The 27,694-nt window shown below is 39.8% G+C and overlaps 2 protein-coding genes across 3 annotated transcripts in view; one reads left to right on the top strand and one right to left on the bottom strand.

Moving 5' to 3' along the window:
- spri (sprint) overlaps positions 1–27,694 on the bottom strand; it is a 163,902-nt gene that overhangs the window by 110,238 nt on the left and 25,970 nt on the right. For both annotated transcript variants that reach the window (XM_043428631.1, XM_043428632.1), the window contains exon 2: positions 11,485–11,640. In XM_043428631.1, coding sequence (XP_043284566.1) covers positions 11,485–11,568 — 84 coding nt within the window. In that variant the 5' untranslated portion in view covers positions 11,569–11,640. The remainder of the gene's footprint in view (positions 1–11,484; positions 11,641–27,694) is intronic.
- On the top strand, positions 18,153–23,334 carry LOC122416562 (uncharacterized). Its single transcript, XM_043429629.1, has 11 exons — positions 18,153–18,303; positions 18,375–18,453; positions 18,569–18,657; positions 18,751–18,862; positions 19,009–19,090; positions 19,759–19,834; positions 20,596–20,674; positions 21,153–21,241; positions 21,316–21,427; positions 21,526–21,593; positions 22,923–23,334. The coding sequence occupies exons 1-11, from the start codon at positions 18,229–18,231 to the stop codon at positions 22,941–22,943; spliced, it is 882 nt and encodes a 293-aa protein (XP_043285564.1). The 5' UTR covers positions 18,153–18,228; the 3' UTR covers positions 22,944–23,334.

Below are 27,694 nucleotides of genomic sequence, written 5' to 3'. Positions count from 1 at the left end.
CGGACTTGAAAAATTTCGAGAAGTAATCGCGAACACATACTTCAGTCTTAAGCTTAAATCTAACGCGACAAAACCAAACTCCAAAAACTATTATAATAAAAATGAATATATAGTTATTAATACTATAACTACTATTGTAACTTATCTTCGAACTGGCTACTATTGTAACTGCTGAAATCGCGAAGAAATTTCTCCATTTACGACGACGCTTCGAAACTGGACAATTGTAAAAGAAAGAAAGAGGAACAAATAGATCCATTCAATAAATGATCTATGATTTTATTAAGAGGATCTCCTCGTGTGGTAACCAAAATTTTTGGGGTTTGTTCGTGATTTTTTTGTGGCGAGGAAAAAAAATGTATACTTTTTTAATTTGAAAGGTTTATTTACTGGTACTTCAACTATATGATAGAATTGTTTAATTCGGTGTAAAACTACTCCACAGGAATTACAGGAACATGCTTCTCCATGGTCTCCACAATTTCGGAGGATCGGTTAATCTGAGATCAAAAAACCAATGAGCGTTTTGATTTGTAATGCAGTGGCTATTGTGTCTGAACTAAAATCATACAAAAATATTAAAAATTAAAGAATTTTCGCATTTTTAAACACCTGATTTCGCTTTTCAAAAATGTTGCATTGTTCAATAAACGGAACTTTGACGCAAAGCCTTAGCTGAACCTCCTGCCATGCTGCAGACCATTCTAACTATTCTGCTACAATGTCCAATGATTCCATCAATTCATGGAAAATAGTTTCGAACTCATCCAACAATACGGACATGTTAAACATTCCACCTTCTCCTACCCTATGTTTCAATTCTAGCAACGCAGAAACATTGGTGATGTTAGTGTTATATTCTCGTAGAAGATTTTGAATTAGTAGGGAACGCAACACAGTATTGACTTTTCTTTCAGATCAAGACACTCAAGTCCTTTACCCAGGGATGAGAGCCATGTCTGTTGAGTATGGGAGCGCAAGAATGATTTTTTGCGAGTTTGATTGATGTAGACCCTGATAGCATGCAAATGAAACTTCTGAGGTGTGACGATGTATTTTCGTATAAATATATCCAAAATTTTCACGACAGTGTCACAAAATCAAATTCTTCCGCTCATACTGTTTTATATTTTCGAGAAAAGGTCTTATTCTTGTGGGCGCCAGTCACCGGAGTGATACGGTATGATCGGAGGAAAATGATAGTTTGCCGGCTTGGCTTGCAGCGGGATGGGCGGGGTGATTCGGAGAATAACTGGCAAAACAAAAATTAAATGGATGATATTTTAAATATTATTTAACAATCACTTTTCCAAATTACAATAATTAAATCTCGATGAGAATTCTACCGGGAGGATTGCGAGATATTGAGAGACGAGAGAAGTCGCGAACTCACACGCACATACATTCGATTGGGAGCCTACACACTCTATAATTTAAACCGAGCTCGTTTTCTTCTTTCACAGACAATTATCTAAGATGGAAAATTCGATGACAAATAATTACGGGATGAATAAAATTACTGAGCCCCCGATATTCGGTTACTCAGCCGAGCTATTATCCGTCACAGGCGTTCGCAATCCCGATTCACTCATTCTTTCTCACTCACACTTCCACACTTGTTTCCAACTCTTTCCTACGAATCGTTAGGACCAACATTAACGAATTTGGAATAACTAAGCCAAATTTGAGATTTTCGTATCAGCCACGCAACTGAAAATTTATCTGACTTTACTTTTGTACCCTGAACGCACGGAACGCGGGCAACAAGGAAATCAAAAGCCAGTCTTCTGGGGGGCAAAACCGCCGCCGTGACACGTTTTCTCGATGTTTTCTCGAGACTCAAAAATGACTAGACCGAGCGAAATTTCAAAATATCATGAAATGAATTAATAAACGTTAATTCACGGGAAATATTATTCAAAGAGTCCATCGACCGAAACGAACAACGAAAGGTTGGACTTACGGCGTGTGTGACTAATTCCCGAGATCACACGTCCAGTCCGCTCGATACTCCACGAAAATCTGACGAGATTGATTCTCGTTACACAGCACGTTACCGTCCCTCCTTTCCCCCATTTTCAACTGTCCAGTGACAGGTGTGTCGCATCAATTTTTCTCTAATGAGCGTTAGACGGGGCCCCGACTTATCGCGGGACTAATTATATTTATTTTCCGATGTTAACAATAACCCCTAGCCAGAGAATAACGATGATTACGATGAACGACGACGGGAAGGATAAATATTCGAAATTACTTTTTGAATTATAAATAAAAATCTTCAACTCTCCAAGGTCTGACGCTCCTCTAAACGGGACTCCTCTGAACAGTATCGATGTTGATCAGTTCTCGATCGTTGGAAATTTCGAGTTTCTGGAACTTTCGGGAGCATTCCGCAGTGATCACCCTGTAATTGTGTGTGTTTTGGTGTAGTGTCAGTATGTTGATGCGTACGAGCCCTGCTCGAAGTACGTCGACGTTGTGAATGTTCCCCTCTCTCTCTGAATCTTTCCTCCGTTTCATCTCACACGGGAAACGGCCAAATGCATGAGCCCCGCTCGAAAGGCAGGGTGTCAGCTCAACCCAGAGCTACTCTCTACTGTGTCAACTGTGCTGCGCAACTCGCTATTGTTTAACTCTCCAAGCGTAGCAACTGTACCCTGTGCAAAGTGCCCAACCGTATCAACAGCACCTAGCTGTATCTGGAGCTTTGTATCTGAACTATCGACGATAGTCCAGATATCGCAGCATCAGCAAACTTTGTTGTACAGTTGTACAATTGGAAACAAGTCCTGGTGATACAGTCGCAGCGTCTCCGCAGTTGTTAGCCATTAACGATTTGAATTGTATTGAAACAAGAACTCACTCGTCTAATTGTAAGAAAAATGTTACAACAAAGTTTACTGATGCTGCGATACTCGCTGAGCACAGGAAAGCAATGGATAAAATTCCAAATCCTCCTGACCGATCAAAAGTTGTGAACATGTACTACAGAGGCTTTGAAGGTGCAACTAAACAGTCGGAAAATCCAAGAAAGCCATCTTCATCAGAACCATCGAAACAAAAACTTGTGTATGATATCTCTAGTAACAATAAAACGACCACAAACAATCGCACAAGAAACAAAGAACGCCGAGCCCGATTATCGAATGACGAAGATGACGATGGAAAAGAGGAAGAAATGAAACAACTCAACGAGTGTATCGCAGCATCAGCAAACTTTGTTGTAACATTTTTCTTATACGAGTGAGTTCTTGTTTTAATACAATTCGAATCGCTGATGGCTAACAACTGCTGAGATGCTGCGACTGTATCACCAGGACTTGTTTCCAATTTTACTGACATCTTTGTATCTGGACTATCGACAATAGTCCAGATACAGCTAGGTGCTGTTGACACGGTTGGGCACTTAGCACAGGGTACAGAGAGTTAAACAATAGTGAGTTGCGCGGCACAGTTGACACAGTAGAGAGTAGCTCTGGGTCGAGCTGATACTCTGCCAATTCGAAATCGAAGCTCCCAAATTACATGAAATAACAAAATCAGCGAATAAATTAAATATTCTTTTCTTTTAACTAGGCCCTACTGAAATCTTTGCAGAATTGGTGCGTGGCCGAAGTTGTCAGCTCTTTTATTTACTCATTATTTTTAGTCAAGAATAAAAAAAATCGTCATAATGTATATATTCAAATAAATCAGTACTCACGGGATTTTTCTCTCTTGGTTAATTGCTGTTACTATTTTATTGGATGGTTCTGGCTGTTCCCTCTTTTGTTTCTTTACAATAGTCCGAGTGCAAAACGTCATCGTAGGTTTCGAGCGGTTACAAGTGCTCGTTCCGAGTTAGATTACAATATTAATAATTATATTTATTTTATTGCAACTATTCTTGAAAGTCCGCTTTGATTTAAGTATAAGATTGAGATATTGGCTCTCGATTACTTCTTGAAATTTTTCTAAGTCCGGATTTTAACGGGAGCTGATGAGAATTCTGACTAAGTCTTTTTCTTTTAATTAATCGCGAAATAATCGGACGTAGTAACGGTTTCGGAGATTTTGACGTAAGACAACGCCCAAGGGTAATTGTGCCCCGTTTTTATAGTGCTTTCCCCCATCTACTTCTTTTCTTCCGATTGGTTTGCGAAATCAAAATGACGCCGTATCTGCGTTTTGAGGGGTGGATTTAGAGTTTTTAGGTCGACTTCTTGACTATCTGGCCATGGCTGTTGTTGTTAATGATCATGAAAAGGTTTATGTCTTTTTCGAGAAGTCCCCATAATGTATTTTTCTTCTTATTTTCGATGCGTGGATCAGTTTGCGATATTTGTCGCCTTCATTGCGATAAAGATGGTCCTATGGATCATGTGGCACGGGCTTGGGAGCAACCTTGATGCGTGACTCAGTTGCTCAGTATGACGAACTAGATGTGCCTATAGTTATAGTGTATAGTGACTTTACTTGCGAGTTTTTGAGCCAGCTTTTTTTTCCTTGCTCCGATAATTTTTTTGTGTATTCGCTCCCTAATATAATATTAATTTTATAAGAGGCTTATCTTTTTGTTTACTACATTTTCTTTTTACTTTGCGTTTGCTAAATTTTTATTATATCAAGGGTTACTGATCATGGTGTAACAGTTAGCATTGTAGCAACAGAAATATAAAGACTGCAAGGTCAAAACTCGGGGCCACAGATATCGTAATGCTGCCTCGCTTGGTATTGTTTAGTTTTCTTTGGATTCGTTTGTTTTTTTTTGGTTTGTCTGGGTTTGTTTGGATTTATTTGAGTTCATCCGGTTTTCTTCAGGTTTGTTCGGTTATGTTTGGGTTCTTTTAGGTTTTTTCGGGTTCGTTAAGTTTTGTAACAAAACTAAACGTTTTTTCTAGCAAAAAGTTACAAAGTTATCAAGTGTTAGTTTTATAATGAAAAAACCCAAACAAAACTTTTGTTTGAATTCGTTCGGGTTATTAGGTTCGTTTATTTTATGCAGGTTCGATTTGATCCGTTTCGGTTTGTTTTGGTTTGTTCAGTTTCGCTTGATCTCCTTTGGATTCGTTTGGGTTTGATGAGCGAAACCCGACGAAGTCTAAGGTTGATACGCATAAATCTCATGATGTGTTACGGACTCGTCGAATACGACAAGCCAATGAACGCTCATAGCCTTTTCCATTTCAGCAACAAAAGACAATGCCAGTTAATACTTTCTTTCGGCACCACCACCGACAACATGAAGTCCGAGACTTCTCAAGAACTGAACATTAGGACGTATTAGCGTTTTCAGTACCCGTTTCCGAGTGATGCTTATTGTTAAATGATATGGTGTCGCTCTTTCATAGCTCTGACCGATTTTGCTGTTACAGCCGATACCCATGGTCTACTTGGCTTCTCTGATGTGTAACCTGATGGTGATGATCCCACCGTGAAAATTTACCGCAGTGCTCCGTTTTGCATATGGTCAATAACTCTGACGGCGATCGGGAGATTGCAAGGGAATTTGATGTTATCTTATATCCTGGCGGTGTTGCTGAGAAAAACTCATGAATCGAGTGAATTTTGTGCTCGTTGATGTACGCGGCGAACGTAATGTTGCATTCGACTCACAGTGCGCTGACTTTAAGAATAGCTACTGATAAGAGATTACCATAAATATAATAATACTTCAACTTTCAATCTCCGGTTTCATAGCCTTAAGACCCCATTCCAATTTTTATACTCTTGAAAAAAAGTCTTAGTTCGGGCCAAATATAAAGACTGTATGGTCAAAACTTGGAGCCACGAGCATCGTAATACTGCCCTAATTCTGATTTGATGAATAGTTTTGTTAGTCAAGGTCGAATTGTTTTTGAGATCGCTGTTTCCTATCGTTGCCGCCGGACACCGGCAGCGATAAGAAACAGCAGTTACGGTAGCGCAGGAAAACTTTTAGAGGTGCATGGAAGAGCATCCAAGGCATAAGGACCGAAAAAAAGGAGTGGAATCCCATTTTTTGAATGACAAGAATGAGCACATATTCTCTCCTTCGTTTTTGTGGATGCATGTTTGCACGAGATCTTCTCAAATCAACGGGCTTGAAGTCTCGGATGCAAAGTTATGGAAATCTGGTGGTTTTAGAGGGATGTGTGGGGGGGATATCAAGGGATGCGATTGGATGGCGTCAGGTCAGAATGAAGATCCTTCGAAACTTCCGGTATATCCTCGTCACCACCTATTCTCAGCGGATAGCACAGTCCCAACGGATATTCAGAAGTTCGATTTTCAGCCCAAAAGTTCTCCTTTGGAGCACGCAAACACTCCCCTAGTGATGAAAACTTGGAGCGCTAACTTCGACTGGTAACTAAACCAGCTAGTCGTACTCTGAGTTTCGATATTTCTCGGTTCGAAGCCTCCGAGAGCTTTGTAAACGGAAAATGTGTGAATTTGCATTCTCGTTATGACTTTTGGAAATTGATTGAAATCATTCTATCGCATACGATTGGATTTTAAAGATTTATTAACAATTTTTTTACAAGGGACTCAAAGTTCCTTCCAGTAATTAATTTTGATTTCATATCGCAGAAAAGTATTCATAAAAGCTGGAACTTTTTAGCCGTTTTGTTCCGCAGGTAATTACGTTCCCTCGGCATCTTTCATTCATTCTGTGAGCTCGAAATACTATTTCTTATCAAAATTAAGGAAAAAGTCAAAGTTTCTCATTCATATACAAATCAGAAGAACATTCATCACTTGCAATGAATCGATTCGAGAAAGTGATTGGAAAAACAGTAGAAACTTTTAACTTCAGGCAACGACATGAGTTTAGGGGAAGCGTGATGAAAAATTCAACACAATTTTGCATCTTTCCTCCGCTAGTCGAGCTCCCTTCACAAAGGAAATACGCATGGGTTTGATTTTCCAGAAAGGAGTATGAATATTAATGACCGAGAGGATGGAGGTTCAAGAAATGTTTGTTTGTCAATTGCATAGTGAGACAGAATTTTCTTCTTCACCCGGCGCGGCCGCGGTCCGTTCGACTCCTAGGGCTCCACTGCTTTATTTAATTGCAATTACTTTGGGTGCCAGGTAGCGAATTTTTTTCGATTTTTTTTTTTACTTTAGAGACTTTTCTCAGGCGGGTCACGTTGAGGACCGAGAAAGGATTTTCAAGGCTGACAAAGATGCACAAAAGACGGCAGGAAAGATTTAGAGCCCTGAGTAATTTATAAGGATTGAATTATATTTGACTTACTTTTGATTGACGGTAAGAGAGTTGGACAATTCGTTCCAATACAGATTTCACGATGATAATTCCTCGCTGTAATCCTAATTATGTATTACACATTAAGATGTGACGAACTCCTCGAGGGCTGACAATATGTTCCGCGAGACAGTGGTTCGACCACCCCGTACGAAACTACACCACGAAGAACAAACTTATAAACGACTAATCGACCACAATTCACAAATGTTTAACCTTCATCCAACATACGGGAAGAATGTCGAATCACAAAATCAGTTTTGACCCAAGTCAGCAATTATTGCTCGCTATACAAGCAGTTTCGACTGGAGATCCCAGCGGGGTTGAATCGACAAATCTTGTCGAAGTCTTATTTCGAAGTGCCGTCTCAACTGTCGAACTCGCGATCCGCTCTTCGCACTCTCAATGGCGTGATCTCCAGTCACCAAAATCGATTAGCGCGTATGTCAGTCCTCGAACTAGCCCTTCGTCGTTTGGGTAACAATAGTCGCCATTATCCTCTTTACCCATCGAGCACTCGTCGGTCATATCGTACACAAGTATAATCGACTCGACGAATACTCGATCAAACGTGAAATAATTGTGGATTTTTATAGTTCAAGGCGCATTGCCTAAAACTAAGGACAACACAATGTGACGGTACGATTCGGTGCACTCGAGGAGTCAGTCGAGCGTTGATGTCGAAAGGGTATTACTTTTCTGTCCACAATAGAATCATCACCAATCCGAAATAATTTGGTCCACGTGTTGCATCGATAGGATCAACGGATTCAGTAACTTTCGAAAAAGAGTTTAAATGTTTCCGATTAGAGCTTAATCGACGAGAGGGTTTATTTACTTGTTAACTTGAGCGCCTATACATGAAAAAGCACGCAGACATCATGCACGGAGACACAGAAACGTGCGAATATACATCGAGTAATTAAAAGGGCGTGTCCTCGTCATTTGGCGTGTGGGTAACGCGCAGAATATCGCTGGTCTTTGAAAGTCCGTCAGTTTCGTTGGGACCATGCAGGAGCTCTGTATAATGTATACGAGTAGATTCAGATGGCTAACAGTAAGCAAGTTCCGGAGAAGACTGGCGGGGTAAATTGATCGGAGATACGCCCATCTTGATCTGTCGATGAGGCAAAGTGCGGCGGCTGAACAAGTGGATTCACCGGTGGCTTCGCTTTTACACATCGATGTGTATATACAGAGGTACAGCGATGTGGCGATCGGTTACCGGTATGCAAATGGCTACGAGGCTTAAGCTATCGTGGATGGCAATTTGCACGGGAGTTTCCTCGCCAAGTTTGCGGTCCAGCGGTGACTGAAAGGGAGATTTCACGACTAAAGAGATCTCAAGAGAGAGAGAGAGAGGCAGTAGTCGGAGTGTCGCGATCGATCACACGGAGCATCGGTGAGAGGGTCCTGATGCGTGTACAATCGAGCTGGAAGAGAAGGACGATTAATCGAGCACATCAGATAGTCGAGAGGGATTGGTGGCAATGCACAGGCGTCGCATTAGTCTGCACACACGCCGGACCGGATCTAATGGTTATTTAATGATTTGAGAGTGCAGGGTACAGGATACGAAGGCGTGACGTACTTAGCCCACGTATAGCTATATACAAATGCCTATAAGCACTTGTCAATGCGGTAGCAACAGACGCGTTCGATTAATTGGATACGGATTGATGTTCTTTGCACGCTCTGCCTATGAGTTTGTACACGGAAGTAGCCTCCCGTGAATGTTTATGTCAGAATACTCATGCGTCAAGAACGTATGAATGTGCACGTGTTCTATGTACCACATGTGCCGGAACTGTGTTTGCTTGTTAATTGATTAAACGGAGATTAAAATGATCACAAGGATATTGTCAATTCCTGCTGTTTTTAAAGCCAGGCTTTTTCAGTTCTTGTTCGACTCGGACGAAGCTTAAGCCGAATTTTTTCGTTCGACAGTATGTTCGAGTATTGTTCGCAGGAATCATTTCATTACCATCGCTACTGTTTTACAGGAAATTTCTGCGGTACTCACAAATTACTATTACTTTTTATATTATTTTTAGTTATTACTTTTGTTATACTTTTTGTTTTTAAATTGTTATATTTTGTTAAATTTCTTTTCTTGCTTCATGACCTCGTCTAAAGTATAAATACATCTAATCTAATCTAATCTAATCAATTCCTCATTTTGCGCCCAATGTTTTTAAACCCTCTGCATGATTGTTCACTGCTCCAATGGCGATCGAATCAGTCGGCAATCTAACGCAAGCTTCTGGTATTTTCTTCATTCGGACCCTCAATTGCAAAAATGGATAAATCACACCCGATCTCTCGATTTCCTGATCGATTCATCGAACAGTCACTCAAATTTTCACTATTTCCAACCGGACTCCCGATTCTAAAGCGATGGATGATCGTGACTCGATGCAAACGATAACAGTTCACGATTAATAACGTCAGTGCTGTCGTTGAAATAATGAGTGAAATAACTAAAATGATTAATGAATAAAATGAAATAATCGATTTATTAGTCAAATTGTCTTTTGGCTCGAGTTTCACGAGGGATGAATGGGAAGTGCCTGCTCGAACGAGAGCAACGTTTTTTATCGCTGGTCTCTCTTTCTCTCTCTTGACAATGAAACAATTTAAATTCCCACTCTTGCCAGTCTCCTGATTCCTCTAACCGCAGCAACACACAGTTGTGTTTTTCACATGTATACTTTCACATATATATTTGATATACACGAGACCACATGCATAAGAAAAGTAGCAGAGTCGTTGGTGAGTCACGAGTTTCGTGGATGACCAGAGTGTCGTATTTGTACGGACTGGGGAGCAGCGGAGACTCTGAACGGGTCGGTAGTTCGCGCTATATTCATGCACATGTAAGCCTAACGGTTCGGTCACCAACCCCTCGTTTTCCAACTCCCCAAAAAACTCATAACGTCATGAGACCCTCGGGGCCAGCACCGGAGGAGTTGGCTAAAAAATAGGAGGAAAAATGAATGTACAATAAATAAAATAAAGCGGCGAAAAACAGCCCGAGGGGCCGGTAGACCTTTCGAGAAATGGAGAGGCCGAACGTGTTCGTTTCTCTTTTATTAGACACCGAGAGAAACACCGAGTTTCACACATCAATCAATAATTAAAGTGTCGAAAAGAACGATTGCCTCCAATTATGACAACAAACGCAATAAACGACTCCTTTGGTGACAATACGATGAAAGTCTCTTTTTATTTCATTTTGTTCTCTGGCGGTACGAATAATTACTACACGAACAAACCCAATTTTTACCCAAAATCGTGGCCAAGTTTCAGGGTGGGGGATTCGGATAACGAAATTCTCGAGGGGAATGTCCTGCTCATTCACTTTTTTCGATTAATGTCAATGAGAAATTCATTATTTATAGTTACTCGAAAAAAAATGGATATCCAACTTTTAGCATGCCTCTTAATTTATCTCAAAACTGCTGAAACGTCACTTTTGAGACACTCCGTACGTGCTCATGTTTTCTGTTACCCTATATACGTATCCTGCTTAGCATTTTGAGTTTTACGCAGTTGTTCCATAAACCGGAAAGAATATATCTATATGCGCGTATATACAAACGTGAATATAAGTAGCGGTACAAAATGACAAAGGGATAACGCATGTCCGAGGATATTCGTTCGGCGAAATAGAAGCGACGTGACCGGAAGCTATTTCACTGATATTTCATATCGCTGTTAAAGAAGATTGTACCTTGCTAATTTCTATTTTTTACTGCGTGACCGAGGCGACATGGAAAAACGATATTTTACTGCGCTTCAATCTGTTTAGGAAAAAACAACCGGATAATGCAAGATAAATTGAAAGTGAACGTAGCTTAGCTGCTCGAATCAAATTCGTGGTGAATTCTAAATTGAGTTCAACTTTTACTTTTTGAGAGAGATTCGATTCGACGTATACAAAAACATCAAAAATATTGACGGTCTTGCGATGATGATTATATTTATGAAATTCATGAAAAAGCGACGATTGATTGATCAAAATATAAAAAGAAAAGAGAAATTTTCGATAGGGAGTTTCAATCGAATTTCAAGAGCGATAATACTCCGATTTGAACGCAACATTCTATTTTCAATTGATCCAAAGCGAGTCCCAAGAGCCGATTAGTTAAAATGTGCATTGAGTTATCGCCTGGCAAGATCCATAGGAGTCACAGACTGTGTGTAGAGATAATAAGTGGTCTTTTTTCTTAATTCTTATCTTGTGTGTTACTCACGAGCAAGTAGCTGGAGGCATTGCTTCCGGTTGACTCCCTCTTTCTCTGTGCGCCGCCGTACTCCCTCTGGACCAATGACGTCATTATCTCATAATTAGTAACGCAGAGATCAACGACCACGGGGCTTCAAATTAGTTGGTCAAAAAGACGTTTGAACTGAAAAAATATGTTAAAAAAAATGGCGTGAATGTCACTCGGAGGATTATAAGTTTCAGATATATTTTTTCATGAGCGTTCTGGGAGAGATTCAGGCAATGGCTGCGATGATAAAATAAGCAGAAAACTGCTGGGCAATAAGTGGCAAAAAGGTCCGAATTATTTCGTTTTTTTTTTCGTAACAGTTGGAAAAATATCGATCGACGTGCATCGTTGTGATCTCCAGTTCTGAAAATGTCGTGAACCCTTTTCTCACGCGTCTCATGATTTATTTCTCATCGTTAGCTCATTTGACACCTCTCGCTATATTAAGATTAGGATCACTTGAGATCTAGAAAGCACGAGAAAGCACGAGAGTGACAGAAAGAAACTTTATCTTTTCCACTGATCCAGACGACTATACATTAATATCAGCAATTGCAGAAAATATGAGCTTAAATGCATTGAATCGGGTCTCCGGCTGGGTTCAATCAGCCCGCAGGATCAGTCGCGCGTTACATCATCAGCATGCGGCGTGTCGAGAGGAGCGTTCGAACCGACGATTTCGTAAGTCGTTTCCAATCGAGTCCAATAAACGAAATTCCTTTGGCACAGTTGTTTTATTGTATTTTCAACACTGTTCCAGCAATGTGAGCAACAAAGAGGGTGACTTTTTTCTCGAGATCATTTATAAAAATCGAAAATCAAACTACGTTTATTAACATTTTGTGTCGGGAAACTACGTTTATCAATAAATATTCTGATTTATAAATTCTGAAATTTTAATAGATTTGGTAATTATGCAGTTTGATTATTTTCTCGAAAATCGATGGAATTTTTATTTTTTAACATGAGCTGCATAATTGCTATAATTTCATTCCGAAGTAAGCAGAAGTCTAAAAATAGAATGAATGGTGGTGTTTCAGTGAGTACCGATAAACTATACCTCATGATACTTTAATGAATTATAAAATAATTGACGAGACGTGGGAGTTGAAGGAATAAAGTTTGAGAGATACGTTGAAGGGGTCAGCACGTGTACAATGACAAAAAAAGACACGAGAACCAAGCGATTGTCATGAGGTCTGATATTTCCTCGTTCAATTAGAGACTACGCTGAATGTTTTCTCGACACGTCAAAAGGGAAAATCTTTTCGAGATAAGGAGAAAACCGCTGTCTCATATTCTTTTTTATTCATATCACGTACTAAAAGTGCTGCTGAGATCTTTGGCAATGCTATCACGAGCGGAGAAGGAAGATGGAATCGACAATTTTTATCATCCGATTTGGGTTTCGAAAAAAATGTCAAAGGAGGTAAAAACCACCTCGATTTTCTGCGTTGTATGTGTAGACGAATTTGTGTGCTAAACTTCTTTCGATTTTCTAAACGATTGTATCGGTCTTTCTTACTATTCGGACGAAAATACCGCGGAATTTCGAGCCCTTAAAAGGAAAGGGATACGAAGATAGTGGAGGGTCGAGTTAGTGCTCGAACGTAAAGCTGCAAAAGGTTCGATGGGAGATCACTCTTCACAGTGCAATATTTACCGATGGTATTTCCTTAAATCTTTCAGGCTAAATTCATGCGGATTTGAGATGATGGTTTCCGGTTTTGTTATCGTCCAAGGCTCGATCTATATCGATAAAAAAAATGGAAGTTTCTCTCTGGATCGCTATCCCCATTATAACGGTATATCCCATCGTTATTGTCGTTATTTTCATTGCAAATTTCGTTGGACCGTTTGTGACGTTACATTGTCGCTGCTGATTATTAGGGCAGAATTCGGGTCGGGACTGCGCTGCAAAAACCTCATGAAGTATTCAAACAGCATTCATTTCCATCATGCTTCCTACCCACGCAATACGCGCAAACACATCGTTCGTAAATATGAGGGCTTTGCGCTTCGATGAAGAAATTTATCCGTGCTAAAAGATTAACGCGAGCCCGCTAGCAAATTTCCGTTCATTACGCCTCTGCAGGAATCAGGTCTTTCACACACAAGGATTCGGATAAATGCATGCACATATATATGCGAATTATCCGGGTTTGATGGCTCGTGGAGCATCGAAAAAAGCGTGTAATTATTTCATTAACTGACCGAAATGTAATCGCAATGCATCGACGAATAAATGCGATTGATGCGTCGTATTCGTTCCACACTCTTTTCAATTCCTTTCAATAGTCTCTCATTTTGGGAGATGCTGAACGAGAGAATGAAACGAAAGAGAATGAAAAGAGAAGAGGCAAGTCTGTGGAACCTCACGACGAAATCGTCAAATGGATTTAACGCTTTTTTTTATTACGACCGAAGAACTTTTTCCCTGTCGTTTTCCTTTCGCTGTGTGCCACATTCCGCAAAATACCCGAGCGCACTTCCGGCATGGTCATTAAAATGCTAAACACTTGCCGAGTGAGCGTTGAGTATAACAAAAAAACTGTTAATTTGTCGTCACTTGACGTACCTCCTGCGAAATATTTTTATTTTTCGAAATGTCTAAACAGTTCTTTTCTTTTATTGAATCGCACGTTCTTTTTTTTATCCTTTCTACGCAATTCACAGAGGCGGAGACATTCGTAGTCGTGGGAGTGAAAAAAGATGGGGGAATTTCTTTCCAGCGAATGAAATAATGAAAGGAGCGAACACATTTGGAGAAAAGATGAAATTGAAGATTCAAACCTCGATCTTCGATCGAATCAGCCGCAAAGAAACGTAAATAAATTTAAATAACTGCCACTTTGATGTTGTTTGATGACGCGAAGCACAAAGAAACACCAAATTCACTGAGACGATCACCCAGGAAAATCGAGGAACATATATTTCAGCGTATTATACTGAGGAAAAAACAAAATTTCAAGTGTATTCGGTAATTCAAACGTTGATGTCACTCTCCGGGGAGTGAAGTGAGGAACGACGAAAGTTTGAATCGCACGAGCACGCTAGCGAGAGTAAAAGAGATGAAGAAGAAGTAACGACGAGTACACCAAACGCCCGACTGGTCGCATCATCAGCCATAAACATCATCGTCCCGTCGTATTCGTTCGTCGTCTCTTCTCGTTCCTCGTTGCATCGCCACGCCATCACAAAACCAGCATCTGAAAACACGCATGGTGCTCTCTTCCTCTCCAGCATCTCATGCTATAGCTTTCTCTCTTTCTCTCTCCTTACCTCTTCCCTTCTATTTCTATCTCTTTCTCACTTTCTCCTTCTCTTCCTCTCCCTCTTTGAGTCCTTCTAACTTTCTCTCCTTATCTTTCCCTCTCGTTTCATCTCTCTCTCTCTCTCTCTCTCTCGACGATTATATTTCTCTCACTAACTCGCATATACACGAACGTTTATTCCCTTCGTATTTAAACGCGAGTTCCAAGGCTCATTGACACTTGAATTTTCTCATGTTGACTGCGCAAATGCTGGTACATTGATTCGCTTTGGTTAGCAAATAACTAGTAAACGATGAATATAAATATTTGTTCAAGGCGGCGCATAATTGAGCGCTATTTATCTCGAACTACTAATATCAATCTTGTTTTTCGTTCTTTATAAACTATTTCAAACCTCCCAGGCTACTTGATTTTACAATTTTCTACGAGAATCTTCATGTTTCGTGGTTTCCAGAGTGATTAATCGAGAGTACAGTGAACGACGAGCATTAAAATGTTGTTGGTATTGAGCTGAATGGCCTGAATTGTCTTTGTGAAAAAATATATGGTTTTTTGCTGATCGCGATGATGAAGCAATTCCCAATTTTTGGTTCAATTCCATTGGGTTTGTTTTATAAATTGATTATGGAATAAGATATTTCTGGAGTATTGAAGCGTGTCACGAAACGGAGTAGACGGAATGTTTTGGCTGTGACCAATCCGAACGCAGGGCCTCCCCAACCGTAAAAATATACAGAATATGTTTTACGAGGTGAATGAAGCTTTATTTATTCAAATTCGTGGTCGGATTACGTGTATTAATAGCGCCGGAGACGGTTGGCATCGTATAAAAGCGTGTCTTCGCAAAATAGTGAAATCGACGTTTCGTTTATTTCGTATAGAATTTGCATGATAACTGCGACCTTTGTCGAGAGATATGAATTAACGAAATTCTCATAATTAATGTCCTCCGCGAAGAGGGGGATTTGGGATGAACGTGACCGGCTAACTGTACAAGCGGTTCAAGTTTTATTCCCCTGCTTCATTCCAGTCGATGTGCTCATAGAAAATAAAGTTTTATCGCCCTCATTGGAATCATACTTCATAACTCATTCCACAACTCCAATAATATGAGCTCATTCTACAGAGTGTCTCAAAACTGCAATCTCAATTCGGTCAGAACCAAAATCGCGTTACTTCGAAACAAAATGTCCTTGTGATTAGGATCTTTGGTTAGCCGTTTATAAGTTATTCGATCTCACGTGCTCGTTTCTTCATGCAGATATATGTCCATGTCCATGAATGAGAAAAAATCTAATCAACGGTGCCCCGGGAAAACTTTATTTATTCGAGAATTTGACCGCTTAAAGTTGTTGGCAACTCAAGTCTGGGTTTTGATAATCGCTGTACGAAGGGATCGCTTCTATATAAGAATAATTCTTTGGTTGAGCCGATGGGTCGGTGGCTGCTCCAACTTTAATTGAGAGCTAATTAGCATAACAAAGGGTTGCGGGGTTTGATGGAAGCGAGTGAGTTGATTGATAGCAAGCTGAAGAAAAGTTTGAACGCGTTTCGTACTATGTTAAACGGCGATAAGTTGCTTCGCTTTACAAATCTCAACATTATCAACTTTCCTCGTGAAGTTAGTCCTCATGAAGTTGGAAGAGACTTTGGTAGTTCGGAGAGTTTGGAGCTCGGCTCTATATGATGAGGGCGAACTAAGCAAGTGACTTTGCCCTGCGAATATATAGGCTTCGCAGTGGTTTTAGCCATTTTTCGTCGATTAGCCATGAAAGCGAGGCAAAAAACGGCCTCCAGATGGCACGCTAAAGATTGGATGACTTATGGGATATCAAGCAAGATTAATCGTCGCTGAGATCGTATAGAAAATTGTCCTGTATATATACACGCTCATTTATACCCATATACATATAACTCGCATATAACCGTATTTGCCACGAAAAAGGATGAACGGGAAGAGTGGGAGAGAAAGAGGCCTCGCAATTATCGGACGCCCCAAGAGTGCCTCTTGTGCTATAATGGCCGAACGAGAAATGCCAAAACTCCTCCTGAATCTTGCTCTGCTCCTCTGCTTACACGCGCCAGAGCAAAGTCGGGGGTGTATTCTTCTCAGGCTGTTCCTGTCGGATCCTCCAGATGTCGAGACTAAATGGTCTTTCTCTCTCTCTCTCTCTCTCCAATTTTCATCCCATCTCTTGATCAGTCTCTTCCAGACTTTTCCTCTTTTTTCTCCTACCCTCATTGACCCACGCGAAGTACAAGGAATCGGCATTAGGGAAACGACAGACAAAAAAACCCTAGTGAAGAACTGAAAAAGGGACCCTGGCAGCAACGAGAGTAGAAACAATTGAACGGTAAGAGAACAACGTGAGGATCGTTCTTGTCAAGGCTCTTGAATACGATGAGGAGATGAACATTGTCTTGTTCACTTCCCTTCCTCTGGGACCATCGAGCTTCAAAGGGACATTATTATCTTCTCGAAAGCAAAATCGACCGTCGATTTTGTTGAGTGCATTCGGAATTTCCCCCCTTCGTGTAAAACGCCAGTTGATCAACATTTTTTCTATGATCTGACCATTTTCGAGCTCCCTTTACTCGCAAACCAACACCGACGTTGATCACATTGGCTACTGTTTGTCAATGAACTCTGACCAAGAATCGTAAACTACTTCGGGTCTGAAGCTCGACTCATCGCAGGCATTCGTCGAACAACCAGGTTGGTCCTTAATGATCGTTTATCCTTCACCGAGTCAGACATGGCGTCCTTCGTATCGTATTGAACCAGCATCATTTTCAGGGGCAGGAAACAACGTTGCGGTGTTAGGAAATTGTCTGATGTATTAACGCGGCTAAAATGAAAGAAGTGCTTAGAAATAATGAATAGCGCCACGTTTTCAACTCCTGTAACTTGTCCGAAGAATGTACGCGTTTGAAGCACCGAAGATATACACAGATGTAGAAGTAATTGAGTTTTTTCTGTTCGCATCGAACGTATAATTCAGCTGAAATGATAGAGCGTTGCTGGCCATGTACCGAAGCATTAGTAATGAAGAAAATCACATGAGCTCTCTGATAAATAATGAAACCGTGATTTTTCTCCAGTTCCGCTGTGCCCAATTAGCTTCTTTAGCTTACGTAATAAGTACGATCTCATTGAGGGAAAAAAGAAATAAGAAATCGCCAGGGACACGAAGAAATGTTGTGCTCTGGACAATGTACGACATGCAAAAGGATATTTGTCACGTGATGAAATTTCATACAATCAACGAGGGTGAACGAGGCTCTGATTAGCTTAAAGAGAGCTGATCGAGCCTAATCCGTAATCTAATGAATTAGCGAGATTCTTACGCAGGCTTTATATAAGCTTGTAAAACTGCTCGGACGAAAAAAGGATCGTTGAGTCGTTCGCGATTGGAGTTACTCGCAAGTCAGCACTGTTCGTGGTAAAATGTCTCTTCGTTACTCCGGTTGGCTCATTTTCCTCGTGAGCGCCCTCTTCCTCAGAGACAACCGCGTCGATGGAGTAATTACAAAAATTTCTTTTCGTTTTGTCACTTACAATTCCAACGGTTCACGAGCCCAAACGAATTTCAGGCAATGACGATGGCACAGATGGAAACTGCGGCCAAGGGCTTCAGGAACGTCTGCATTCCAAAATCTGGCGCTGATCCAGGTACCGATTCAACGATATAATTTACACCGCTTTTATCGAAACGATCAAATTTAACTGCTTAATGACCGAATAAAAAACAAACGATTTTTTTGGCATTTTTGACTTAACCGAGCAGACATCGTAGCCGGTTTGAGAAGTGGTAATTTTCCTGAGGACCAAAAGTTCCAGTGCTACATCAAGTGCGTGATGAACTTGTTGAAAACGGCAAGTAACTATTTGGTACCTGCATTGTCTTTTCGTGCCATTTTCTCCGAACGACAATCATTTTATTTTCAATTATGACAATCTTTCTCACAGATCAAAAATAACCAACCACTTCTGGACCCAATAATCAAACAAATAACCGTTATGATGCCAGAGGAACTGCAAGAGCGAAGTATCGCATCTGCAAGAAAGTGCGCAGTTCAAGGCAAGGGCTCACTTTTTGTTCAAAACTATTCGGCCATATTTTGAAACTTTGTTCCATTATACCGAGATTTTGTAAGACTTTCGATCATAAATCTTCCACTGCAAAGAGCCAAAATAACAGTTTCGAAATGACTGTGCTTTTTGTAGACTTTGACTCGGACGGGTGCGTCGCAGCTTGGCAATACATCAAGTGTCAATACGAAGCAGATCCCGAAGTGTTTTTCTTCCCGTGAGAGATTACACCTCTTATGGGTCAATCGGTCGAGACCCCTTTTTTTCTCGTTTCTCATTAACAGTGCAGGTGAAAAAGACGAAATTTGAGGGAGAAAAGTATAGGCGGGTGAATCAGTAACAAGTTTTTAATTATACGTAATAATGTCATCAATGGATTTCAATAAAAAGAGATCGCAGCTACTGGGGAGATATAATTACGGAATGACGGGAATAACATCGGAACATTCATACCCTGCGTGGCTCATTTTTTTCTGCCATTCTCCTTATGCATTACGTAAAGAAAATCATTGTTCGAGTAAGAATTTCCACAGATTCCTGCGACGGGAACTGAACATTTTTTGTGTACGTTGGTCTTGAACTTCGGTAGTGTAGGGGGCGGGAGGATTCATTGATTGCCCGGTAATTTTCGTTCTCGCATGGGACGGTGAGATGTCGAGCAACGGTCAAACATGATCGTTTTGATTGCGGAAACGGAGAGAATATAAGAGCGGCGAGCGGTCCCCTTGCGCGACCAGATTTTTATTATTGGCTACTCCAACCGTATGAGCCAACGTCAGTTGCTTCCAAGTTCGCGATCTTCTGTTAAGCGATCACTTTCTTTTTAATTTATTGACCATCGATTGGTGAGAGCTCATATTAAGCTGGGAACAATATATTTCTCAGCATGCAACGGCCGACACTTACTTTTTTAATGGTTGCTGGTTTGTTGGTGATTCTTAACTTTTCGGAAACGGAAGCTGTGAGTAACCTTTGCTATTCTTCTCGCCCCAATCAATATTTTCAAATATTTAATACGAAAAGTGGGCGGATGCGAAGCTGAACAATTTCTCGAAAAAGTGGCAATTATCTTTCGGAAAATCGAAAGCAGAATTTGATCGTTTCATTTGAAATGAACGAAGTCTGCTTTCCCATTTTTCTTCGAAAAAATCACACTCTTTCGCAGGGACGTTTCGCTTTGGGGCCGACTCGCTCCTATTTTTACTGCTATTTTCTCGACCTTTTTCATGATAGTATCTGTCAAGTGCTCAAAGTGAGGAAAGAGACTTGGAAAATGAGGTTTTATGAAAAATGTGTTGGAACAGTTTGAATTTCACAATCCAAAAACTGAGATTTTGTGTACGCGATACAACTGGTCTTAAAAAAACGGTACTCAAAGAACGGCAAAGATACAAAAATTCAAAAACGATTCATAGAGCTCAATAATTTTGCTCAATTTTCGAATTGAGTATTCCAATGAAAGTTTGACGATGATGAAGTTGCTTGCACGAATATTGCCTGAAATTGATTTAAAAAAATTGAAATATTAACAACACTCCTAATATGTGAAAACGCGTTTCTGACAGGGGAGAAAATGATGTAGAAAAATAATCGTAGTTATATATTTATATGTTCCGTTTGAACCGGTTTAACTCGTCACATTGAAATCGAGGTGTTTTTCTTATGTTCCGACTCCATCCTGGATGTTGCGCGGATTTTCTACAACGCGTATTTTAAATGAAGAGGATGACCTTGCCGCAGTTAAGGAACGCGGTGAAGGGACTAGCCAAGGGTTGCATTAATAAGTCGGGAGTCTCTCAAGGTATGTAAGACATTGATATTCGCAGCATGAATGTAAGTGTTCGTCCGCAGAAGTTAGAGTTGATATTTTATAGCATCTTTTCATGGTTGCCCGATATTTCATGTGTTCATGAAGATTCGAAGAGGTTATTGATTAGAACGATTGGAGGAATCGATATTTTTCTCATGCTCGAAACTTGCAGATGCAGAGTAATCGAACTAACAAAAAAGAGCTCCTTAAAAGGACCGTTTTAAGTTAGTTTTTTGTTTGCAAAGGTAGCAAAACGCTTGTTTCTTCTTCCAAAATCTTTAGACTCGTGTCCTCAATTGATCGTGAATCAGTCCAACGAAAAGTTGAGCAATTTGAGAAGTCTCTATGACTGGAAAAAAGGCTTTTTTTTCATTCGTGCAACCTACGATTCGTCCCGATTCCAACTCTCGCGGTTGAATTCTTGCTATCATTGTTACTGTTAATAATCTTGGTTAAAAACTGTCCACAGAGATGTTGGCTCTTGCGAGGAAAGGAGATTTCCAGGACGATCACCCACTGCAATGTTATTACTTGTGTATCTACGGACAAATGAAAATCGTGAGTGAACTATTTGGTAGCTAAAGAATTTCCTTAAAAACGATCAAGATTGTTTGAAAAAATGATGTTAACAGGCGAAAGACGGCGTTCTGTTGTTGGACGTGATGTACAAGAATATGGACATGATGATGCCCCTGGACATGATCGAACGATCAAAGGAAGTTGCTCTGAAATGTTTCAACGAGAGTGAGCCAATTGATTTTCTAATCTCACAAACATTGAATAATCGTGCCCTATCGACGATTGAAGCATACTGAGAAAACTATTGTTTGGAATTATTTCAGTGGACAGTGACGACGCGTGTGTACGGAGTTGGCAGTTTACCAAATGTTATTGGGACACAGATCAGTCGGTAATTTGTAAACGGCTAATCTATCTATGTTTCTTATGTGTATTTACTGTCCTAACTAGTTGTCATTAACACGCTGCCACGATGAAGCTAAGCAAGCTCTATCGCTGATATTTCGACTCCACCCTCTAAACCCTAAAGTAAAATGTATATATCCGCATAGTCAAACAGTACACAGACGCCACCGCTAGAGGTCTCGGCTTACAATTTGTAGCACAATTAGCGGCGCGTCTGTACCGGAGGTTATGACCAGCAACATGTGCCAAGAGTCGTTCGTAGGGGTTCATTCCCTTTTTCTTTCGAACCTCCCGACCTCCTTCGAACCCCTGGCCCAGCTTGTAGTACATCGTACAAATGCAGATGGTGCATATCGTACATAGTCATGGGCCGTTACACGGGAATCCTATTTACGAAGTACATACTTGCTCAAGTTTGCCCTCCCTCGCTCGAGCTCTCAGTTTCCACAAAATTTCTCGACATAAAATGAACCACGCAAACGTTGGATTAATTCACTAAAATATTCGAGAACTCCATGCTAGGCATTTTTTTAATTCACTGGAACTTGGTGATACTTTTTTTGTTACGAACCAAAACGTTTTGAGGAGGAACAAACGGAATCGATTGAGAATTCGCAATTTTTTTATTCTTCTGTTATTCCATACATTTCACCAATAAAATTCAAGCTTTACTGAGTCTAGTTTCCAAGAACGATGACAAACGAATCTGAATCAAAATGAATTTGAATCGTGTAAGTTGCAGGAATTTTGAACTGTTCGATCGCTGCAGCGAACATAATATAAACTTTGGCACTGTAATGTAAACGAGAAAATAGTCTCCCCGTACTAAGAAAATGAATTTGTCGATTCAACAAAATATTTGCCGAGCCGAAAAATCGTCAGAGACAAATTTACATTCGTCATCTTAACAAAAATTCAGCATATTCAAGCACTTATGACGCTGAAGTTTCCAACGTTGGAGTCCAACGAAATGATCGAAAAAAACTCTCCAATAATTCCAGTAATTCTCCTATTTTGTTCCCTGCCAAATTTGCGATTCGTAGTTTTTCAAGCTGCACCAACGATTCGTGAAATAAACAATTGGTGAATTAAAAACGTTTTTTTCATTCATTTCGTTGGACTCCAACGTTGGAAACTTCAGCATCGTAAGCACTTGATTTTCTGGTTAAATCAGCTTTTTGCTGGTTAGAACATCGTTGAGTCAAAAAAAGACTCACTCGTTTTGATCGCAGCGAAGAATTTTGTTGAATCAATCCATTTATTTTCTTAGTGCAAAAACTCTCGATGTAATTAACGGATTTGAATTATTCGACAGATATTTTTCATACCAGCATGAGGGATGTAAAGAAGAGGATGGAAAGGCGTCGGAGTGGCAGAATTTTCAGGTGAGGACACCAAGTATTGTGAACTCTCAGAGAAAATATGAGGCTGCTCGATGCAAACGACGGCGCGGAGATCCGAGATGCAGGGTGCGACGTAAACGGAATTATTCAGGAAAGGGGAGTTCGGTCGTGTCAACGAATCACCAGGAGGGACGCAAAACCACGAGGAATATCATGTGGATAACGTATTGAAGCCCGAAGCAATGTTGATAATTGATTGGCATGATCAGTTGACCGGAAAACCGTGAGAGGGAGACGAAAAGAGAGAAAGCAACTAATTCGAATTTATATTCTGTCGTTGTTTACAGTTAAGGGAATAAATTCTTGTATGTTTTCCATTATAAACCGGCTATTTCAGCCAACGATCCCTACACAGTTATCCTACTGTTCTCTGCCTCTGGGTTAAAACCATCCGATATTATATAATTCCAAAATATATTTAAAAATTTTTAATTAATTTTTAATAAAAATTTTTAAATATATATAGGGATAAAATTATATTTATTTTTGGCTCTTGGCAGTTCTCTAAATGCAACTATTGTTAGTACGGGTTTGAAAAAAAACGTCGATGTTGAATTCCTCCTGTTGAGACTCTCGGTAATATTTTTATTCTTATATGATCACGATCGTTATTTTAAATATAATTATTATTGTTGATAATATATTTTTTTAATCTTCCTGTATTTATGATGATTTTCGCTGCCTGATGCAAGGATGCGACAAAGTCGAGTAAAAGATAAATCGAAGTGTGCGTCAAGGCGTTTGTCCTTGTACTAATTTTTCAATGTAGAAATATGCGTTTCCTATATGATTGGCCTGATACTCCATACCTCGAGAATTCTGCAATAAAACTGTCCTGGATCGTTATTGTAAGAGCAATTTCCTCATTTTCGTACTTCGCGCGAGTTGTGCTCCTTCGATCTTGTGATCGAGCGATTGATCTGGGCGTGTCCTGCTCCCTACTCACGCACTTCAAAATTGTCGCGAGTTCGCATCTGCCAAAATTCTCGCTCTCTTGCTCCGGGAACGTCGAACGGGAAACATCGTGAAGAAGAACGGATTCTGTGACCCATCGCATTGTTTAGAGTCGTCATTAATTGGGTCTGGCCGCCCCAATTACACCGAAATTCATAAGGAGTCATCTTCGATCAACTCACCACGACTTAACACATTTCTCCAGTTTCCGGAGCACAGAGCCAACGAGGGATCAGACGAGAAAACAAGATAAGTCCCACGAATTATATTTCTCTGTTATTCAATATCGCCGGCGTCGCCCGTCGCAGCCTCATCGCCCAGCTCGTCGAATCTTCGCGCGCGTATGTGTGCGTGTACGAGTATGTGTACTGGAGGGGTGTGAGTGCGTGTGTATGCGAATGAGCGAGCGATCATATATCTACATTGCTCGATAAGTTTATTGGTGTGATTCGATGAAAAACTAAACAAAATCAAATCAGTTTCTGTTCTTTATTCCTATTTTTGTGGACTGACGCGACCCGTTCTTTTATTTTGTTCTTATTGTTCTTGCGCGTGCCTGAATTCGATCTGATGTTATATATTTTGGTTGAATAAATGTTCTCCCTTTTGTCTCGGGAATTATCTGATCTCGAAAATTTTTTGTAGTGTTTCCTCTTGCGATTTACAGTAGAATAATAATTGTTACATTATTTATAGGGTAATATGGGGCAAAATGGACACTTAAGGATTTAAGAAAGTTTCATTGATGAGCATATGGTCTTTCAACTATTTTTGAGTCCCAGAATTGATGCCAAGTCCTTGTTTCCCGAATTTTGTAAAAAAAAAATTTCGGGGCAAAACGGACACAGCCCCTCAGAAGCATAAAAATCGAAAAACCGACATTTTTCGAAATACAGCCGTTCCAAGCGACTCTTATCGAATAGAATGCTAACTCGGTAATATGGGAAAAGAAATGGGACCTCTCAGGCTCCATTCCTTGGATGTGAATGAAAAGAAATGAGTCAAATCTTAAATCCCATTTCTGTCAAGTTTTTGAGGAATGCAAAAAATCAACTTTGGGTCCATCGTGCTGGGGTATATTTCGTGTTCGCACTATATCGGAGTCCCACCATTGATTCATGGTCCTAGTTTCCGGAATTTCTTCAAAAAAAAAGCACAACGGATACAACCTTCAAAAGGCATAAAAATCGAAATACCGAAATTTTTCGAAATGTAGCAGTTTAGCAGACAGAAAAAAAAGCTCACCAAGACAGCTAAGTCCTCGTCTTTTGAAGACGTTTCTTGCATTTTTTGCGAAGGGTTATTATATTCGTCGTCCTCCGAAGATTGGATTTCCTGTGTAACATGCAAAAAATGGGCACACACCTTGTGTACAATTGTTGAAGACCAAGATGTCAACTATGAGTAATAAAAAACCTTTTTTCCTTATTCGTACTTTGATTACTATTGTGGTTTTTAAAAATAAGTCAAAAAAGCGAATAGATAGTGAGAAAGTAGTTTGGGATCTATTTTGCTCTGAAACTTGAATTTTTTGGGGATGTTACCGTGAAATTCAACAATTTACCATGATCTATGGTCAGAACATGATTTGGAACCGAAAAAAAAATTTTATGCATTTTATGAAATTTCAGTTTTGGGAAAGTCCGTTTTGCCCCGGAATTCAACTTTATGGGGCAAAATGGACACTGTGTCCGTTTTGTCCCATGTGTCCATTTGCCCCATATTACCCTATTTCTGTTCATTTTTTTTAAATCCCATTATGTCGTTCCTATCATCGTAATTCCGATTTCACGTGATGTATTTTTCGAGATCGGGAGCTGTTTGCTTTATGAAGTTAAGTTTTTCAAATTAAAATTAAATTAAAAAATATCAATAAGGTTTTTGGGAAATAGCATTTAAAAGGCATAAAAATCCCAGTTTATTTGAACCAGTTTAAATATAACAAGATATAAACAAATTGAAAAGTATAGATGTGAATAATAATGTGTGAGATATTCGATGTAAATTAGGAGGAAATTAGTATTGACTTAGTGATTATGAACAAATGATCTCGACTTCTATGGACTTTCGAAGTCGCATTTATCGAGGGTCAGACCTCGGGCTCTGGATCGGCTGACCAGACCGATCGCTGCCGCGTATGTATACAATTTCTGTTGAAATTGTTGTTTTAATTGTAATAATAATTGAATTAATGTGTGTAGAGTTGATTATATTAAAAGTGAATATAAATGAGAATTTTTTAACTCTTTCTTCTTGAGAATGTTGCGTGTGCAATGAATGATATCTCGGAGCGAACTAACTCTGATATTTTTTCTCGTTACTAAAACAAGAGTTTTTTTTATTTTTGGTCCTATCATATGTTTTAATAGTGTTTTATTTTTCTTTTACAACGCTTTCTACGGAATAGGAGCTTTTAAAGTTGAATATCAAAAAAGGCGCAGCAACACCTCAACGCTGCTGCATATCCTTTCATAAAAGAAGAGTTGTCACGAAATCTCGAAGTGCGAGTTATTTTTGAAGCTGCTATAGACGTACTTTGATTGGTTGTCTATGTTGTGCTCGGAGTTCGTTCATGTGCGTATTTCAGATCGTAAAAAAAAGGAGGAAACAATTGCAACACATTCGATCGCGATCGTGTCAGATATAGTATATTACACTACAAGGGCTTTCAAACGTCTGCCCGTGTGGTCTATACTATTTTTCTTTACAGCCGGTCGAAAGAACGTTTCTTCCGAAATGTTCATCTATCGATAGATGTTTTGATGCCTGCCCCGACATTTGTGGCACGAGCGAAGCGAGTGCCAGCTGGTCGGGGGCAGTCATCAATACAAAAAACAGCAAATATAATTAAATAAAAAGTTCAAACTTATGCCATTTTTATATTTTAGGTTATAAATAACGGAACAAGTATAAATAATCGAACGATACAATTATTATAGTTTAAAGAAGGCTATGTCTAGAAATCTAGAAATCTGGAAAATCGTATGAATACGGTTATGTTATCAAAACAGCGCTAAACTGCTACAAGTCCGGATGGTCCGGACTACGGATTACGAAAGTACACACGACAAAAGTTCTCAGCAGCAATATATAATACGGACGAATAGGCTAATGCTAAATATACGATAACCGGACGATCAGACAATGCGTTTAAAGAAAAGTGTGTACTTTCGTAATGTGTCACTGCTTTTGTTAAATTTATTCCACGCATTTTCATTTTTCGCTACATGCAGTTAACAATTTCTCTATGAATATTTCCCGCTACTATACTTGATAATTTATATGAATATTTGCCTTCCTATGCATCTGAAAATAGACCATTGTTTCGGACATTTCATCAATTCGATTACATTATTTTTTGTCGTCGCATCGATTTTATCTAGAAGAATAAATACATATTATTCGTCCGGACATGTAGCAGTTTAGCGCTGTTTTGGTAACATAACCTTATTCATACGGTTTCCAGACGACTAGACACAGTCTTTCTCAAAAACTGTGTAGGCAATATCGATTTAAACGTCAAACGTCAAAAAAATCACGTCAATAAAACTATGTCAAACCTTTCGGAATGCAGACAAAACTGTTTGCTCCCGCTGAGACAAATGACGCGCGTGCAGTTTTGACAGTGCAGAAATGTTGTACTTTCGGTACTAAAATTGGTCAAAAACTGCGTACTTTCGACCGAGGTGTAAAGAAAAATTTATTTAGCGACATAAGAGTGAAGTGATGG

The sequence above is a fragment of the Venturia canescens genome, chromosome 9 (genome assembly GCF_019457755.1).
Source record: "Venturia canescens isolate UGA chromosome 9, ASM1945775v1, whole genome shotgun sequence".
Taxonomy (NCBI): domain Eukaryota; kingdom Metazoa; phylum Arthropoda; class Insecta; order Hymenoptera; family Ichneumonidae; genus Venturia; species Venturia canescens.
This window is presented reverse-complemented; position numbering and strand designations above follow the sequence as displayed.